Source organism: Octopus sinensis, linkage group LG25 (assembly GCF_006345805.1).
Source record: "Octopus sinensis linkage group LG25, ASM634580v1, whole genome shotgun sequence".
NCBI lineage: Eukaryota > Metazoa > Mollusca > Cephalopoda > Octopoda > Octopodidae > Octopus > Octopus sinensis.
The window spans coordinates 14,427,281-14,447,390 of NC_043021.1; the positions used below are offsets into that span (position 1 = coordinate 14,427,281).

General features: G+C 41.7%; 1 protein-coding gene across 2 annotated transcripts in view; it reads right to left on the reverse strand.

Moving 5' to 3' along the window:
* Window positions 1-1,749: 1,749 nt before the first annotated feature.
* The window catches only part of LOC115224319 (26S proteasome regulatory subunit 7), a 23,560-nt gene continuing 5,199 nt past the window's right edge, over window positions 1,750-20,110 (reverse strand). Inside the window, exons 3-12 of one of the 2 annotated variants that reach the window (XM_029795171.2) lie at window positions 19,379-19,460; window positions 16,262-16,336; window positions 14,179-14,335; window positions 10,719-10,791; window positions 9,276-9,371; window positions 8,270-8,434; window positions 7,394-7,481; window positions 6,009-6,211; window positions 4,309-4,405; window positions 1,750-2,071 (exon numbers count right to left, since the gene is read on the reverse strand). In XM_029795171.2, the coding sequence (XP_029651031.1) occupies window positions 1,914-2,071; window positions 4,309-4,405; window positions 6,009-6,211; window positions 7,394-7,481; window positions 8,270-8,434; window positions 9,276-9,371; window positions 10,719-10,791; window positions 14,179-14,335; window positions 16,262-16,336; window positions 19,379-19,460 (1,194 nt within the window). In that variant the 3' untranslated portion in view covers window positions 1,750-1,913. Of the gene's footprint in view, window positions 2,072-3,772; window positions 3,799-4,281; window positions 4,406-6,008; window positions 6,212-7,393; window positions 7,482-8,269; window positions 8,435-9,275; window positions 9,372-10,718; window positions 10,792-14,178; window positions 14,336-16,261; window positions 16,337-19,378; window positions 19,461-20,110 lie in introns of those variants that run through there. The other variant, XM_036513175.1, reaches the window with a different exon arrangement.

Sequence of the window (20,110 nt, forward strand, 5' to 3'; positions counted from 1 at the left end):
ACTAATTAGCACAGTATTAGTATTGCCAGTGAGTTTATTGTTTCAACTATGATAATCACGTTTCTTAATCTTGCACACATGCAGTGTCACTCCTCGCTACTGACCAATAGAATATTTTACTTGGTGTCTTTGATGACCCAATGCTGTTTGCCCGAAAGAATAAAGGCAAAGTCGACCTCAGCGGAACTTGAACTCAGAACGTAACAGCAGACAAAATACAGCTACGCATTTCGCCCGGCGTGCTAACGACTCTCCCAATAATAATAATCCTGTCTACTATAGACATAGGGGCTGAACTTTTGCAGTAATGGTAAATCAATTACATCGACCCCATTGCTCAACTGATATTTATTTCAGTGACCCTGCAAGAATGAAAGGCAAAGGCTAACAGCAGAGGCATTTGAACTTGGACTGTAAATCTAGAAGAAATGCCACTATGCATTTTGTCCTGAATGTTACCAATTCGACCAGCTCACCACCTCAATAATAGTCATTTCAAAATATTGGCACAAGGCTGGTCATTGAGGCAATTATGTTGACTCCAATACTTGGCTGGTATTTTCTTTTATCAATCCTGAAGGAAGAACAGCTAAGTTGGCTTCATCAGAATTCAAACTCAAAACATAAAGAGTTGGAACAGATACCACTAAGCATTTTACCTGCCATGAAAACAGCTCCTGCAGAAGGGGGTTAAGTTGATTACAGCTAAGCATGGCATGATAGCAGCTCCTTCAGAAGGGGGTAAGCTGTTTACAGCTAAGCATGGCATGATAACAGCTCCTGGAGAAGGGGGTTAAGTTGATTACAGCTAAGCATAGCATGATAACAGCTCCTGGAGAAGGGGGTTAGTTGATTACAGCTAAGCATAGCATAATAACAGCTCCTACAGAAGGGGGTTAGTTGATTACATCGACCCCAGTGATCAACTGGTGCTTATTTTATCGACTCTAAAAAGATGAAAGGCAATGTCTGCCTTGGCAGAATTTGAACTCAGAACATAAAAACAAATGAAATGTTGCTAACCATTTTGCCCAGCATGCTAACAGTTCTACCAACTCGTCACTTGGTATAATAATAATACTTTCTAATTCTGGCACAAGGCCAGCAATTTTGAAGGGAGGGAGTCAGCGGATAACAGCAACCCTAGTGTTCAACTGATAGCTTGTAAAAACCTTGGCAGGATTTGAACCTAGAAAGTAAAGGGGTACAATGAAATAGAGGAAGGCATTTTTGTCCAATGCTCCATCGAATCTGTCAATCTTCCCACCCCACCAACGCCGCGACCGCCCCCACGAGGGGGACGGCAGCCGGACGCGAAGGAGAGTGGCGACAACAGCAAGGCCGAGCCGCGCGCGGAGCTACCGACGACGGCTTCGGCACCGCCGTGCTACCGGAAAAGCACTAATCGACGACTAGTTAGCAGGCCGGAGTCTCGTTCGTTATCGGAATCAACCAGATGGATCGCTCCACTAACTAAGAACGGCTATGCACCACCACCCACCAAATCGAGAAAGAGCTATCGATCTGTCAATCCTACCGGTATCCAGACCGGGTGAGTTTTCCCATGTTGAGTCAAATTAAGCCGCAGGCTCCACTCCTGGTGGTGCCCTTCCGTCAATTCCTTTAAGTTTCTGTTTTGCAACCATACTCCCTGAAACCCTGATGCCAACAATTCAACAAACCTTGAAAGTAATAAAGGAATGAACCAACAAAGGGAAGAAAGAAAGGAAGAATAAGAAAGAAAAGAAGAAATTTTCAATATATTTTATTCAGCAAAAATTGATGTGAAGGAGTTTTGACATAAGAAAACAGTTTTAAAAAAAACATTTAAGCTTAAAATATATTAATCTAGATATATAGAGAAAGAGAGAGGGAGAGGCTAAGAATGAGAGAGATATAACCATGATAGATCTTTAATTGTAAGTCATGTATCGTGGTGTAGCACTGAATTTAGCCAATCCTTTGATGACTTTGTGGACTGCCTCCAAGAAATCTTTCTCTATTGCAACTTTCCTCCGCGTTCGAATGGCAAACATACCTGCCTCTGTACAAACACTACGGATTTCAGCACCTGAAACAGAGACACAAAAGCTTTAGGTGTGCAGCGCTAAGTATAGTGTGTGGCGTGATATGGCGTGGCGTGGTGTGGTGTGGTGTGTACATGCATGTGTAGTGGTTATATGTCTCTCTCTTTTACTCTTTTATTTGTTTCAGTCATTTGACTGCGGCCATGCTGGAGCACCGCTTTTAGTCGAGCAAATCGACCCCAGGACTTATTCTTTGTAAGCCCAGTACTTATTCTATCGGTCTCTTTTGCCGAACCGCTAAGTGACGGAGACGTAAACACACCAGCATCGGTTGTCAAGCAATGCTAAGGGGACAAACACAGGCACACATACATATACATAAATATACATATATACGACAGGCTTCTTTCAGTTTCCGTCTACCAAATCCACTCACAAGGCATTGGTCGGCCCGAGGCTATAGTAGAAGACACTTGCCCATAGTGCCACGCAGTGGGGCTGAACCCAGAAACATGTGGTTGGTTAGCAAGCTACTTACCACACAGCCACTCCTGCTGTGTCGTCATCAACATTTAATCCCTTTCCCATTCTTGGATGGATCAGACAGAATTTGTCAAGGCTGATTATCTACAGCTGGATCCTCTTCCTGTCACTAACCCTCACCTGCTTCCAAACCAGAAGATATCTCCCATGGCCAGACATATTTTCCGCAGAAGATTTATATAACCTGCCATGTAGCTCCTAGGCATAGGAGTGGCTGTGTGGTAAGTAGCTTGCTTACCAACCACATGGTTCTGGGTTCAGTCCCACTGCATGACACCTTGGGCAAGAGTTTTCTACTATAGCCTCAGGCTGACCAAAGCCTTGTGAGTGGATTTGGTAGACGGAAACTGAAAGAAGCCCGTCATATGTGTGTGTGTTCCCCCAACATCGCTCGACAACCGATGCTAGTGTGTTTACATACCCGTAACTTAGCAGTTCGACAAAAGAGACCGATAGAATAAGTACTAGGCTTACAAAGAATAAGTCCTGGGGTCAATTTGCTCGACTAAATGCGGTGCTCCAGCATGGCCACAGTCAAATGACTGAAGTAAAAGAGATGATGATACTCATTTACAACCATCATGTGATCTCAAGACAAGGACACGCACAATGTGTATGTGGTGTTGAAGTACATACTTATACCATTTAATATACACAATTAGAGAAGAGCCACCAATAGTTTCATGCATTAAGATTCGTTAAATTGACAGAGTTATATAACCTGCCATGTATCTCCAAGTGATCTTTCAGGCTCAGTTCATAATGTTTGATGTATTTAAAAACCAGGATGTTGGTGTATGAGAAAACATGGGAACAAACCAGAAGAAAGCACAAAGAAGGTTGATGCAAAAATCATAACTGAAGTCCATACAGGCAAAATAGTAAACTGGGCATCCACAAGTAGTATTTTAAGGTCCATAAAATAATGTTATTTTGGATGTATTTATTGCAAAAAAACAAAGTTTCTTTCTCTAAAATAGTTCAACCTACACACGTTAACATGTGAAAAGCGAAATGGGAATTTTGAAAGAAGCTTCTATAAAACTAATTTTTAAACATCAAAAGGCTATAGGAGTCTACCAGAAGAAAATGGTAAACAAAGGGTTCCATATGTAAAACATGGTTGGGAGCCACTGGTCTAGCCAAAGTCACAAACCAAATACAAGATAACTGTAGTACTGATTCCCTGGTGCCATTATGGCACAGTCTAGTCAATATCAGAAACCAACCCGTGGCCTCTACCTGGGACGTAGTCAGTCCACCTGTGCATACCTTCCTTCATGGGACACAAAACTCTACTTGTGAAGACCTGTTGAGGCAAGTGAAAATCAAAATCAAAATCAAAATCGATCAACATCAATGGAATTTGTAGTTGTGATACCAGTGCCGGTGGCACGTAAGAGAACCATCCAAACGTGGCCGTAGCCAGCACAGCCTCGCCTGGCCTCCGTGCCGGTGGCATGTAAAAAGCACCATCTAAGCGTGGCCGTTCGCCAGCCTCGTCTGGCACCTGTGTCGGTGGCACGTAAAAAGCACCCACTACACTCACAGAGTGGTTGGCATTAGGAAGGGCATCCAGCTGTAGAAACACTGCCAGATCAGACTGGCCTGGTGCAGCCTTCAGGCTTCCCAGACCCCAGTTGAACCGTCCAACCCATGCTAGCATGGAAAGCGGACGTTAAACGATGATGATGATGATGATGACAATGAATACAAGACCACAAACTGTGATACTCACCGGTGCTGTTGGGACAAAGCCTGGCCAATAACTCATAACGGATTTTGCTTTCAACACTCATTGATTTGGTGTGAATTTTGAAAATGTGAGTTCGTCCCTGTAATAAACACAAAAGATAGTATTGAAAAATAATTTTTAAAATATATAAAGAAAAATGGGTTCTACTTTAGCATGTGGCCACAGATGTGTGGCGAAAGATTTCCAAACAATGGACATGAGATAAAATAAGAACAGTAGTAAACGAGTGAAGAACGAATATCAAGTGTGTGTGTTTATTTGGCAGAAGGTAAAAAAAGGTGACCAGTACCGTAGGCAAGTGTCTTCTACTACATATTTTCTTTTTTTTTTTACTTGTTTCAGTCATTTTGACTGAAGCCATGCTGGAGCACCGCCTTTAATCGAGCAACTCGACCCTGGGACTTGTTCTTTGTAAGTCCAGTACTTATTCTATCGGTCTCTTTTGCCAAACCGCTAAGTGATGGGGACATGAACACACCAGCAACGGTTGTCAAGCAATGCTAGAGGGACAAACACAGACACACAAACATACACGCACAGACAGACATATATATACATATATACGACGGGCTTCTTTCAGTTTCCGTCTACCAAATCCACTCACAAGGCTTTGGTCGGCCCAAGGCTATAGTAGAAGACACTTGCCCAAGATGCCACGCAGTGGGATTGAACCCGGAACCATGTGGTTGGTAAACAAGCTACTTACCACACAGCCACTTCTGCGCCTATATATATATATATATATATAATATATATATATATATATATATATATAAAAATTATAAATATTATTGCAATACAATAGTATTTTTTTCAGTGAAGCTTTACATAGCATCGTACAGTTATCAACTGGTATTTCCAGCAAACATTGGTGCTTTGTGCCACTATTTCCTATATATAGATATATATACTCTGTGTGAAACGTCTGGCTGCATACACATTAGCATATGTCAGGTGCATACAATTGACAACACAGTTAATTAAGATTTATTCAGTGAGTTCTATTCAACACGTGTTTACACGTGGAATCCATTAGATGAAGGCATTTTAAAAGTTTTGGCTGATAAAGTTGAACTGAAAAACCCTACAACGAGGCATGAATTGCACAAAACCGTCTTGCAGTCTTGGGAAGAATTATCTGAGTGGAAAATTTGTGGATGTATTCAATATCAAACTCGTGTTCGGCGTCAAATAGTTGACTGTCGTGGTGGTAACAGATTCGTGTAATAAATTTTGTGTTTATTTTTGTTTCATAATATAAATTTTTTCGGATGCAGCCAGACTTTTCACACAGGAATTATGTACATTATTTACATTTGACGGATATTTGTCCTCATCTTGTTTGTTGTTCTAAGGCCCTTCAATTCTAAACCTTGCTTTCACACTTGAAATTTCTTCTCTAGTTCTGGTATGATTCTGTTATGGGAGCCAGGTCATCAGTATAGAGGAGCAACCTGTCCTGAATTCCTCTGTTATTGCCTGGAGGACTATAATGAATAAGAGGGGGCTGATCCGTGGTGAACCCCTACATCTACCCAGAATTCTTCGCTATACTCATTGTCAACCCTTACCTTACTAACAGCATCCCTGTAGAAGGCTTGTACAGCTCTTATTAATCACTCGAATAATGAGTAAATATATATATACATATATGCCACACCCAGTAGTAGGAAAGTACTCACTTCATGGTCAGGTAATCCAAATTCTATCTTCCTGTCTAACCGTCCTGGTCTCATGAGAGCAGGGTCCAAGGTATCTGGTCTATTGGTGGCCATCAATACTTTAATATTACCTCGGGGGTCAAAACCATCCAGCTGGTTGATGAGTTCCAGCATGGTACGCTGTACTTCATTATCTCCACCAGCTCCATCATCAAATCGAGCACCTTTACAGAGGGGAGAGAGAGAGAGAGAGAGAGAGAAAATAATAATAACAAGAGCACTCAGAGAGCACAAATCTCTGACGATTTTTAAAATGAGAATATCTGAAATAAGAATATGAAACAAGAATATTAAAAATGCACCTAACCGCTCTCAAAAATTAAGCAAAAAACTGGAAAAATAATCTAGAATCCTTATCTTGATTTCACCAGAGTATAAATACCTATCTCTTTTACTTGTTTCAGTCATTTGACTGCGGACATGTTGGAGCACCGCCTTTAATCGAGCAACTCGACCCCGGGACTTATTCTTTTGTAAGCCCAGTACTTATTATATCGGTATCTTTTGCCGAACTGCTAAGTAACAGCGACATAAACACACCAGCATCGGTTGTCAAGCAATGCTAAGGGGACAAATACAGACACACAAACACACACTCATGCATATATATATATATAATATATATATATATATATATATATATATATACATACATATATATATACGACAGGCTTCTTTCAGTTTCCGTCTACCAAATCCACTCACAAGGCTTTGGTCGGCCCGAGGCTATAGTAGAAGACACTTGCCCAAGGTGCCACGCAGTGGGACTGAACCCGGAACCATGTGGTTGGTAAACAGGCTACTTACCACACAGCCACTCCTGCACCTATAATGGTGATACTTAAAAAAACATTTTTTTAAATTAATTCAGTTCAAATAAAAAGCATGGGTAAGCAACACTATATTTTGCCACGCTATATTTTGCAAAAAAATTTACTTGTGTGCAGGATATGCATTGCCCCCTCCAATGCCTTTTTTTTTTCATACACATTGTTTTTTGAATTAACTCTGTTCTCTCATAGCTTCAAGATTTCAATTATCTGATTGTTCATTTTTAAAATGACATTATAGAGTAGGTACGAGAGGCCAATTTGTCCAGTTTCAACATGAAACTGGTAGAAGATTTTGGGGCCAGTTTAAATGTTAAAAGATTAGACCCTAACAAGAGATGCATGATGGGATATTTCTTCACAAGAAATTGATCATCATCATCATCATCACCACCACCATCAGGGTTTTTTTTTGTTTGTTTTTTCTTGTGCACATTAAAAAATTTGTTTGCCGACAAAAAAAAACAAAAAAAAACAAAAAAAAAAACAAATAAAAACCCATTTGCCAAGACTTACCTCCAATAGCATCAATTTCATCAAAGAAAATGATGCAAGCCTTTTTGTTTCGAGCCATTTCAAAAAGTTCACGAACCATTCGTGCTCCCTGTAGAAATATAATTTTGGCCAGAAGGATTAAAATGCAAGACAGACAGAGGGAGGGAGAGAGAGACAGAAGCAAAAGGAGAGAGGGACAAAGATCACTATAGAATTTGAAACCCTTCAGTACCAACCCACTTGAGGTTACTCTCGGTTCCATATCATCTCACACGACAATATATATATTATTCTTCAACGAGAATATTATTGACAGAGATTTCAAAATTCCAGCCAGTTAAGCCATCATCAGATTGTCTGATGATGGTTTAAACTTCGAAGTCACTGTCAATGATATTCTTGTTTAAGAATAATAGATTTGTACTCTACAAAGGGGTAGAGTAACCCATCAAATTTAATGTAAAATTATTGGATCTTTTCCTTTTGATGGACGGAATTTTCTACTTAACTAAACAATTTGAAACTTTGTATACTGGTAGAATGTGTCAAAAGAATCAAACAAATCCAGTCAGATCATCTTCATCATTTAACGTCTGTTTTCCGTGCTGGCATGGGTTGGATGGTTTCACAGGAGCTGGCTAGGCAGAGGGTTGTGTGAAGCTTCACTGTCCACTGCTTCGGCATGGTTTCTATGGCTAGATGCCCTTTCCTAATGCCAACCCTTTTACCGAATGCTACTGGGTGCATTCATCATGTGGCACCAGCACTAGTGAGATCACCAAGTAATTTGCAAGACAAAAATCTCTCAAGTGAGAGGGGGGGGATAGTGTTGAGGGCGGTGGCTTTGCACCTGATGATATGTGTGATTAATTTAATTAATTCATTTAATTTCCTTACCTCACCAACATATTTCTGTACAAGTTCTGATCCGATGACTCGAATGAAACAAGCGTCAGTTCGGTTTGCGACAGCTCGGGCACACAAGGTCTTACCAGTGCCGGGAGGACCAAAAAGCAATACTCCTTTAGGTGGCTCAATACCCAGATCTACAAACCTTTCCGGCTGATTGAATAAAGAAAAACAAAACAAAAAAATTAATAATAATAATAATAATAATCTTTTCTATTATAGGCACAAGGCCTGAAATTTGGGAAAGGAGGATAGTCAATTACATCAACCCCAGTACTTAACTGGTATTTAATTTATCAACACAGAAAAGATGAAAGGTAAAGTCAACCTTGGCGGAATTTGAACCCAGAATGTAGTGACAGGCAAAATACTGCTAAGCATTTCATCCAGTACAGTAATGTTTCTGCCAGCTCACTGCCTTATTATTAATAATAATAATAATAATAATAATACACTTTACTCTTTTACTTGTTTCAGTCCTTTGACTGCGGCCATGCTGGAGCACCGCCTTTAGTCGAGCAAATCGACCCCGGGACTTATTCTTTGTAAGCCCAGTACTTATTCTATCGGTCTCTTTTGCCGAACCGCTAAGTGACGGGGACGTAAGCACACCAGCCTCGGTTGTCAAGCAATGCTAGGGGGACAAATACAGACACACAAACACATACACACATATATACGACAGGCTTCTTTCAGTTTCCGTCTACCAAATCCACTCACAAGGCATTGGTCGGCCCGGGGCTATAGCAGAAGACGCTTGCCGAAGATGTCACGCAGTGGGACTGAACCCGGAACAATGTGGTTGGTTAGCAAGCTACTTACCACACAGCCACTCATAGTTTTGAATTTTGGCACAAGGGAGGGAAATAAACCAAAAGAAGCCTGGCAGGGCATATAAAACAATCGGGGGAGTTAACTCTCCTTCGTCTTCATCTCGCTAATCCACAGGAAAAATCACTATTTATAAATGAAGCGTAATAAAATGCAGACTTACGTGTAACATAGGTGTTTCAACGACTTCCCGAAGCTTGTCAATTTGCTCCTTACATCCACCAACATCCTCATACGTTACATCAGGTGTCTCCTCAACCTGGCAACAGGTGAAAACAGAACATAATCAGAACATTCAACAAGAGTTTTTAACTAACATTTAAAATTTTAGTGTTAGGACAATAAAGTTTCATAACGTCCATACAGTAAAATAGTCAATGCCAGTGCCACCTGATTGGCTCCCCATGCCAGTGGCACATAAAGCACCATTTGAATGGGGTCAATGCCAGTGCCGCTTCACTGGCACCCATGCTGGTGGCACATAAAAAGCACCATTTGAATGGGGTCAATACCAGTGTCACTTGACTGGCACCCAAGCTGGTGGCACATAAAAAGCACCATTTGAATGGGGTCAATGCCAGTTCTGCCTGACTGGCTCCCCATGCCAGTGACACATAAAAAGCACCATTTGAATGGGGTCAATGCCAGTGCCGCCTGACTGGCTCCCCATGCTGGTGGCACATAAAAAGCACCATTTGAATGGGGTCAATGCCAGTGCCGCTTGACTGGCACCCATGCTGGTGGCACATTAAAAGCACCATTTGAATGGGGTCAATGCCAGTTCCACTTGACTGGCACCCATGCTGGTGGCACATAAAAAGCACCATTTGAATGGGGTCAATGCCAGTTCTGCCTGACTGGCTCCCCATGCTGGTGGCACATAAAAAGCACCATTTGAATGGGGTCAATGCCAGTGCCGCCTGACTGGCTCCCCATGCTGGTGGCACATAAAAAGCACCATTTGAATGGAGTCAATGCCAGTGCCGCTTGACTGACACCCATGCTGGTGGCACATAAAAAGCACCATTCGAGCGTGGGCCAATGCCAGTGCCACCTGACTGGCTCCCGTACTGGTGGCACATAATAAGCACCATTCAAACATGGTCACGTGGAAGCATTCATGCCGGTGCCACGTAAAAGCACCCAGCATACACTGTAAAGTGGTTGGTGTTAGGAAGGGCATTATCCAGCCGTAGAAATCATGGCAATTCAGACTGGAGCCTGGTGCAGCTCTGGACAAACAGTCCAGCTCATGCCAGCATGGAAGATGGATGTTAAATGATGATGATCATCATCATCATACATTATAGTTTTAGATTGTCAGTGCTGGTGTCACGTGAAAGACATTTGTACTGGTGTCACATAAAAAACCCAGAGAATGGCAAAATCGGAATGACTGTGGCCCATCTGAGAAACAAGTGGGGTAGATGCTGCAGCAAGTGTTGTTGACCATTCTCCATGGCCACGCTTTTGCAATCATGTCCGGCTGAATCATTGAATCATTGCAATCATGTCCGGCTGAATCATTGCAGCTGAAGACGATGGAATGGCAAGTAGGAGAAAATAAGAGACTGAATTTATCTGAGCGTTTCCAAGTGTTCCTTACCTGCATCATAGTAACGGTTGGATCAATTTTTGGTGGCAGAGGAATGTGAATCTGATACTTGTTCCTGTCAACTCTGAAAGAACAACAACAACATATAATAGTTTCAAATTCTGGCACAGGGTGAAGAATTTCAGTGGGTTAAGTCAATTATATTGATCTGCTGATCAAAAGACAGCGAGCTGGCAGAAACGTTAGCACGCCGGGCGAAATGAGTATCCGTATTTCGTCTGCCGTTACCTTCTGTGTTCAAATTCCGCCGAGGTTGACTTTGCCTTTCATCCTTTCGGGGTCGATAAATTAAGTACCAGTTAAGCACTGGGGTCGATGTAATCGCCTTAATCCATTTGTCAGTCCTTGTTTGTCCCCTCTATGTTTAGCCCCTTGTGGGTAATAAAGAAACATATATTGATCTGCTGATCAACTGGTACTTATTTTATTGACCCCAAAAAGATGAAAGGCAAAGTAGACCTTGGCGGAATTTGAACTCAGAACATAAACAAGGACAAAATGCTGCTAAGCTTTGTGCCCAGCATGATAACTATTCAGCCATTTTGCTGCCTTAACAATAATATATATTGAAGACTGCGATGGTTTTTGGTAAGCAGTGTCAATTTTTACAATTCTGTAAAATTCTGGTCGATGCCAGTGCCGCCTAACTGGCTCCCGTGCTGATGGCACATAAAAAGCACCATTCGAGTGTGGTCAATGCCAGTACCACATGCCAGTGGCACGTAAAAAGCACCCACTACACTCTCAGAATCGTTGGCATTAGGAAGGGCATCCAGCTGTAGAAACCATGCCAGATTCAGACCGGAACATGGTGCAGCCTCCCGGCTTGCCAGTTCTCAGTCAAACCGTCCAACCCATACCAACATGAAAAGCGGATGTTAAACATTGATGATGTAAATAATAATAGTATTTTATAAGCTTAAAGCTGATAAGGGATTACCATGCAATAACTAAAGAAAATAGTCTAATAATGGGGCATATAAGCCCTCAACAGAAAACCTTTTTTCTGTCGAGGGCTTATACACCCCATTATTAGACTATTTTCTTTAGTCATTGCACGGTAGTTGCTTATAAGCTTTAAGCTTATAAAATACTACTAATATATTGATGATGATGATGAGAGGAAAGAATGAGAAAATCATCATCATCATCGTTTAACGTCCGTTCTCCATACTAGCATGGGTTGGACGGTTCGACCGGGGATCTGGGAAGCCAGAAGGCTGCACCAGGCTCCAGTCTGATCTGGCAATGTTTCTACAGCTGGATGCCCTTCCTAACGCCAACCACTCCGTGAGTGTAGTGGGTGCCTTTTTACGTGCCACCTGCACAGGTGCCAGGCGAGGCTGGCAACGGCCACGGTCGGATTGGTGCATTTTACGTGCCACCGGCACGGAAGCCAGTCGAGGAGGCGCTGGCATCGGCCACAAGTCGGATAGTGCTTTTTAAGAGGATGTAAAATAGAGGATGTAAACAAGAGAATGATGAAGAGCAAACAAAAATAGACGAAAGAAGAGATAGTGACGAAAGAAGAACACCAAAAATACTGATACAAGGTGAAAATAACAGATCTGAGTGGATTAAAAAACAAGTCATCATCATCATTTAACATCCATGTCCCATGCTGACCTGGGCTGAATAGCCTGGCAGAATCTGATGAGTGCAAGGACAGCATTACACTCCAATGTCTAATTTTGCATGGTTCTATGGCTGGCTGCCCTTCCTAATACCTATTTCTTTATTACCCACAGGGGCTAAACATAGAGGGGACAAACAAGGACAGACAAACGGATTAAGTCGATTGCATCGACCCCAGTGCGTAACTGGTACTTTATTTATCGACCCCGAAAGGATGAAAGGCAAAGTCGACCTCAGCGGAATTTGAACTCAGGACATAACGGCAGACGAAATACCGCTGAGCATTTCGCCTGACGTGCTAACGTTTCTGCCAGTTCGCCGCCTTCCTAATACCAATTACTTTACAGCACACAGTGTGCTGGGTGCTATTTTCACACCATCTGCACTAAGAAAACAAATTTTCCAGAAAATAGATCAGTTTGTTTATTTAAAAGAAGGCTGTTTATCTGATATCAATACATCTGCCCAGTAGGTAAGTGTATTAGGGTAGTGACCTGGCAGAATTGTTAGCACACCAGGTGAAATGCTTAGCGGTATTTCATCTGCCATTACTTTCTGAGTTCAAATTCCGCCAAGGTCGACTTTACCTTTCATCCTTTCAGGGTCGATTAAGCAAGAACCAGTTATGCACTGGCATTGATGTAATCGACTTAATCCCTTTGTCTGTCCTTGTTTGTCCTCTCTGTGTTTAGCCCCCTGTAGGCAATAAAGAAATAAATACATCTACCCAGCAACTCATTAATCTACCCACTACACTTACTGTATATGACGAATAGGCTTCTTTTAGTTTCCATCTATCAAATACACTCACATGGCTACAGATAAAAGACAATTGCCACACTGGAGGACTGAACCTGAGACCATGTGGGTGGGAAACAAACTTCTTACCACACAGCCAGAACTGTAGCAGCAGTGGCAACGTCAAGTTTTCCAGTTGATCGAATAAACAGAACAGCCTGCTTGTGAAATTAACATGCAAGTGGCCGAGTACTCCACAGACACATGCACCTTTAAGGTAGTTCTCCGAGAGAATGAACGTGACACGGAATGTGACGTGGCTGAGCTCTTTTGAATTACAGGTACAATTCATTTTTGCCAGCTGAGTGGACTGGAGCAATCTGGGAAAAAAGTGTCTTGTTCAAGGACGCAACACATCGCCAGGGATTGAACACACAACCTTACAATCGGGAGCCAAATAAACTAACCACTAAGCCACAGATCTTCACTGTAGTCGCAGTAGAAAAGACAGGAAGGTCAGAGGTTGGAGTGAGTTTATGAGTGACTTCAGAGCCAATAAATCAAACATCTTGTGTTTGTTTGCTGTCTGTATTTACCTCAAGAAACACACAGACAGACAGTACCCAACACTTAGTGACCCAGCTGCAGCAACACCAATATACATCCCAGCTACACTATGTTATAGGGAGCTACTACACTGCAACTCGAGCTGCTAGAAACAGTAGTCGAATTTCCCTCAAATACACCTTAACGTCGCGAAGAAAGTACACCTATGACGATATAGTCCATGATATATAAAATGACAGGATGGTCTCTATTGGAATGCATTTGATCACAGATCTACACAATCAGAACAGACCTGCGGCTAAACAACACCATGCTAGAATTATATAATATGGCATCCAAGCATAGAACCCATGCCAGAACAGACAAAGGAGTTTGGTGAGACCCCAAGCCTTACCAACTCCTGACAAACCATTCCACCCATGCCAGCATGGAAAACAGACATCAACTGATGATGATGATGTTTCTCTCTTGATGTTTACCATCTGACTCATGAAACTAACAAGAAACCTACCCAACTCTCATTCCTTCTTCAATATCGGTTGGAGCAACCTGATCTCCAAGATCTACAACAAATTTGGCAAACTGTTTCACATTAATGATATACTTCGGGTCATCAGTGTCAGCATTAATTATTTTAGTACAGCGGGCCACTTGCAACGGCTGGTCATCTGTAAAGAGAGAAGGAGTAGGAGTCGTGGTAAATGGTATGAGGAGTTGTAGTAAAATGGTGCAAGGAGTCGTAGTAAAAGGGTGCAAGGAGATGTAGCAAAAGGGTGCGAGGAGTCGTAGCAAAAGGGTGTGAGGAGTCGTAGCAAAAGGGTGTGAGGAGTCGTAGCAAAAAGATGCGAGGAGTCGTAGCAAAAAGATGCGAGGAGTCGTAGCAAAAAGATGCGAGGAGTCGTAGCAAAAAGATGCAAGGAGTCGTAGCAAAAAGATGTGAGGAGTCGTAGCAAAAAGATGCGAGGAGTCGTAGCAAAAAGATGCGAGGAGATGTAGCAAAATGGTACGAGGAGTCGTAGTAAATGGTGCAAGAGGTTGTAGTAAAAAGGTGCGAGGAGTCACAGTAAATAGTATGAGGAGTCACGGTAACAAAAAGTAATGAGTGAAAACAAGGAAGTTCAACATTTAAATCTTGGTTTTGTCCAAACTAACAAAAATAGAATTATAAAGTTATCAAACATTTAACCTCATCTTCAGAGAAGGAAAATGCCTTAATCTTTTAGCATTTGCTTGTTCACCCATTGGGCTGTGACCATGCTGGGGCACTGCCTTGAAGGGTTCCAGTCAAACAAATTAACACCAATGGATACTTTTTTTTAAGGCTAGTCTCTTTTGCCAAACTGCTAAGTTACAGGAATGTAAACAAACCAATGCCAGTTGTCGAGCAGTGGGGGGGGGGAACGAGCATATACACAAGACAGGCTTCTTTCAGTTTCCATCTACCAAATCAACTCACAAGTTGGGCTATAGTAGAAAATAATTTCGCAAGGTGCCATGCAGTAGGACTGAACCAGAAACGATGTGGTTGGAAACCAAGCTTCTTAACCACAAAACCATACCTGCACCTATAGCAAATAAGAACATAAACATATTCTTTCTATACCACTTATGCATGGAGAAAAAAAAAAAAAAAAAAGTCTTGTGATGGACCGTTTCGAAGTCTGTTGACTGCTCTTCAAGGAACATATAGTCAGTTTCCAACATTGCATTTCAATAGGTTTGACCTTCAGTCATCATCAGGTGTATTATTCTTGGATGTGTACATAGTACTCATGTGGATTAAAACTAAGGACCTTTATTCCTGAAGAAAGGCTAATAAATACACTTATCCACAAATACATGCATCTACATATAGCAATAGCTTAGTGGATGAAAACAATACTAGCCTAAGTTAAGAAAGAAAAGATTCCTGGTTCAAATCCAATCCATATCCAGGAATAATATGCTTTATGGGGCTCAGAGATCAAACCAACAGAAGGTAGAGAAGGGGTTCTTAAACAAAGCAACCTTGGGGGCTGGCATGGATGGAAGGGGTGACACAGATTGAGGGGGAGACACATGCCAAGGGAGTGCCAGGTGTCTTAGGGGATGGTGATTCTTCTTAGAAATAAAACTTTTAAACTGTTTTACTGGTTTCAATCATCAGACTGTGGCCATGCTGGATCACCAACTTGAAGAGTTTTAGTAGAACCAATGAACCCAAGTACTTAATTTTTTAAAGTCTGGGACTCATTCTATCAGACTCTTTTTGCCAAACCACAAAGTTATGAGAACATAAGCAAACCGACACCGGTCAATGAGGGTGACAAACAAAAAAAAAACACATACACAAATTATATACAACAGGCTTCCACGCAGTCTCCGTCTCTACCAAGTTTACTCACAATGCCTTGACCAGCCTGGGGCTTTAGTAGAAGACTCTTGCCCAAGGTGCCACACAGTGGGACTGAACCCAAACCCATGTGGTTGCAAAATGAGCTTCTTAACCACACAGCTGTACCTGCATTGCATTGAGGTTGTCCAATCAATGACGAATCAATAAGTTCTCACATACATACACAGAGGAAACAAGAGAAAGCAATACAGTGTCTTACTTTGTAGATTTTGCTTATCAGCTGCTAAATCCCAATGAGCTGGAGGGGCAAGCCCTGTATCGGATTCTTTAATTCCTGAGAAAAACAAAACAAAAAAAATTTTAATACATGTATAAATATTCATGCATTACTACTATCGCAAGAGTGGCTGTGTGGTAAGTAGCTTGTTTACCAACCACATGGTTCCGGGTTCAGTCCCACTGCGTGGCACCTTGGGCAAGTGTCTTCTACTATAGCCTTGGGCCGACCAAAGCCTTGTGAGTGGATTTGGTAGACGGAAACTGAAAAGAAGCCCGTCGTATATATATGCATGTGTGTGTTTGTGTGTCTGTGTTTGTCCCCCAGCATTGCTTGACAACCGATGCTAGTGTGTTTATGTCCCCGTTACTTTGTGGTTCGGCAAAAGAGACCGATAGAATAAGTACTAGGCTTACAAAAGAATAAGTCCCGGGGTCGAGTTGCTCGATTAAAAGGTGGTGCTCCAGCATGGCCACAGTCAAATAACTGAAACAAGTAAAAGAGTAAAAGAGTAATTTATACAGAAGAGCACTCTGTCGGTCACGATGACAAAGGTCCCAGCTGATACGATTAACGGAACAGCTTGCTCGTGAAATTAACGTGCAAGTGGCTGAGCAATCCACAAACACATGTACCCCTAACATAGTTCTCATGGAGGTTCAGCGTGACACAGAGTGTGACAAGGCTGGCCCTTTGAAATACAGGTACAACTCATTTTTGCCAGCCGAGTGAACTGGAGCAACATGAAATAAAGTGTCCTGCTCAAGGACACAACGCATCACTGAGAATTGAACTCACGACCTTACAATCACGAGTCGAATGCCCTAACCACTAAGCCACATGCTTTCACATATCTAAATACATAGTGAGTTTGTGTGTTTGTGTTTGTCCCCCTAGCATTGCTTGACAACCGATGCTGGTGTGTTTACATCCCTGTCACTTAGCGGTTTGGCAAAAGAGACCGATAGAATAAGTACTGGGCTTACAAAGAATAAGTCCCGGGGTCGATTTGCTCGACTAAAGGTGGTGCTCCAGCATGGCCGCAGTCAAATGACTGAAACAAGTAAAAGAGTACATACAAGGGGGTGTTAAAAAGTTCCTGGCTTTCAGGGTATCACAAAAGGACTGGTTGGAGGTCCAACCTTTTGAATTCTTTTACAGAGCTTAGAAAAACTGAAGGACCACTGCATTAAGAGTGTGAATCTGAGAGGGGAATATGTTGAATAAAATCATAATTCACTGATCCTCCTGTATTTTCTTTTACTCAATGCATCCCTTTGTATATAAATCATTATCATTAATTTACATCCAGTTTTCCAGGCTTGGATTAGACAGCTATGGCTCTTCAATACACCATCTCAGCACTTGTTTGCTGGGTTTTATCATGTCCTCCATGAAGTCCAGCAACCTAAACACCCCACATATTTCAGGTCATCTCTAAGTTTTGAATTAAAATCTTCCGCCAAACCTTAGTCACAATTTATGTTCCTAACACTAGCTTAATGATAACGAAGATATTTTACTAAATTCTTTGTTATATTTAAAATTAATTGAAAGAAACACAGAACATCTCAACAGAAATATTGTAGCAAAATGGTTAAGGCATTAACCCTTTCGATACCAACCCAGCTGAAACCACCTCTGGCTCTGTATTACAAATGTCTTGTTTTCAAAAGTTCTGTATTAAAGTATTCTACCTAAACTTAATCACAATTTATGTTCCTAACACTAACTTAATGATAGCCAAGTTATTTTACTAGATTCTTTGTTATACTTAAAATTGATTGAAAGAAACACAGAGCATCTCAAAATAAATGCGGTAACGAAAGGGTTTTAAACTGGCCATATCCAGCCAAAATATTCTGTCTGTTTTAGGCTCAAACTGGCCAGATCTGGCTTATCACATCTACTCTACAATGTCATTCTAAAAATTAAGTTACTTTATCAAAATCTCATAGATACAAGATAATTCAAGATCATTTCAAAATAATGTGAATAAAAAAATAACATTACCTTTGACAGAAAAATCTGAATGCTAAAGGGTGATCTAAATTAAAACTTGCCATTAAAATTGCATGTTAACTCCTGTCCCAAAATCCAGTTTAATATCAATAAAGCCATCTTGGTATTTTCGTCTTTTACTTGTTTCAGTCATTTGTCATGTCTGCGGCCATGCTGGAGCACCACCCTGAAGGGTCTTAGCCAAACAAATCGACCCCCAGGACTTATTTGTTTAAAGCCTACTACTTATTCTATTGGTCTCTTCGGTCTCTTTTACCAAACTGCTAATTTACAAGGATGTAAACACACCAACACGGGTTGTCAAGCAGTGATGGGGGGGGAGACAAACAAAGACACATGTACATAGATATACACACACACACATAAACATGACAGGCTTCTTTTAGTTTCCACCTACCAAATTCACTCACAAGGCTTTGGTTGGCCTGAGGCTATAGTAGAAGACGCTTGCCCAAGATGCCATGCAGTGGGACTGAACCTGGAACCATGTGGTTGGGAAACATTATTTTTTCCAAAATTAATTGTAAAAAAAAAAGAAAGAAAAGAGACAGTATATTTCAGTAGAGACATCAGACTCGCTACCAAATGCAGATTGGTGAATGCAATTGTCTTCCCAGTAGCAACATATGGATGCAATACCTGGACACTAAAGAAAGCTGACCAGAAGAGAATTAATGCATTTGAGCTTTGGTGTTGGAGAAGACTTTTACAGATTCCATGGACAGCAAGGCTCACCAATGGAGAAGTTCTTAAGCAGATCAGGCCGAAAATGCCGCTAGACGCTAGGATCACCAAGAGTAGATTGACATATTTTGGTCATATTATGTGGAGAAAATCCTTGGAGAATGACATCATGCTCGGAATGGTCAGTGGCAAGAGAGGAAGAGGCCGACCAAGAACCCGCTGGCTTGACACCATCAAGAGTGATACCAGAATGGACATAGCTAATCTGAAAGAAGTGGCCCAGGATAGAACTGACTGGAGGACACTGATCCATCGAGTAACCGGGAGTTGACTTCAACTGAGCGGATAGATAGGTAGATTGTAGCTAAAAGACCATTTTTTTTTCAAATTTACCTGTGAGTTCATTGACTTTCTTTAAGTTACTCTGGACGTCATCTTCACAAGCCTTGATTAATTTACTGTACTGACCCACACCCTGAAAGCACAAAGACAAACAGACAAGAATAAACAACAGCTGGAGAAAAAGAGAGAGAGAGAGAATTCACAAAGCACTAAACACCATTATTATTGGTTTCAAATTTTAGCACAAGGCCAGCAATTTTGAAGGAGGAGATAAGTCGATCCCTCTCGCTTCAACTGGTACTTATCAACCCTGAAAGGATGAAAGGCAACGCAACACTGACCCCCAATGGCATTTAAACATAAAATGTGAAGATAGACAAAATGCCAGTTAGCATTTTTTTTCTGGCGCAGTAATGATTCTGCCAGCTTGCTGCCTTCAAAACACTTTCATTATTAACCAAAGTGCTGACCTGTGGCTAACAAAAGCCACCACCACCACCACCACTGACATGGAAAGGAAGCAGGGTGGGGTGGAGTGGCTACAAGGTATCTGGCAACTAATCACCAACATTTCTTAATTAATTACACCGCAATTATTATGTGGAGAAAATCCCTGGAGAAGGACATCATGCTCAGTGGCAAGAGAGGAAGAGGCCGACCAAGAACCCGCTAGCTTGACACCATCAAGAGGGATGCCGGAATGGACATAGCCAATCTGAAAGAAGCGGCCCAGGATAGAACTGACTGGCGGACACTGATCCAACGAGTGACCGAGAGTCGACT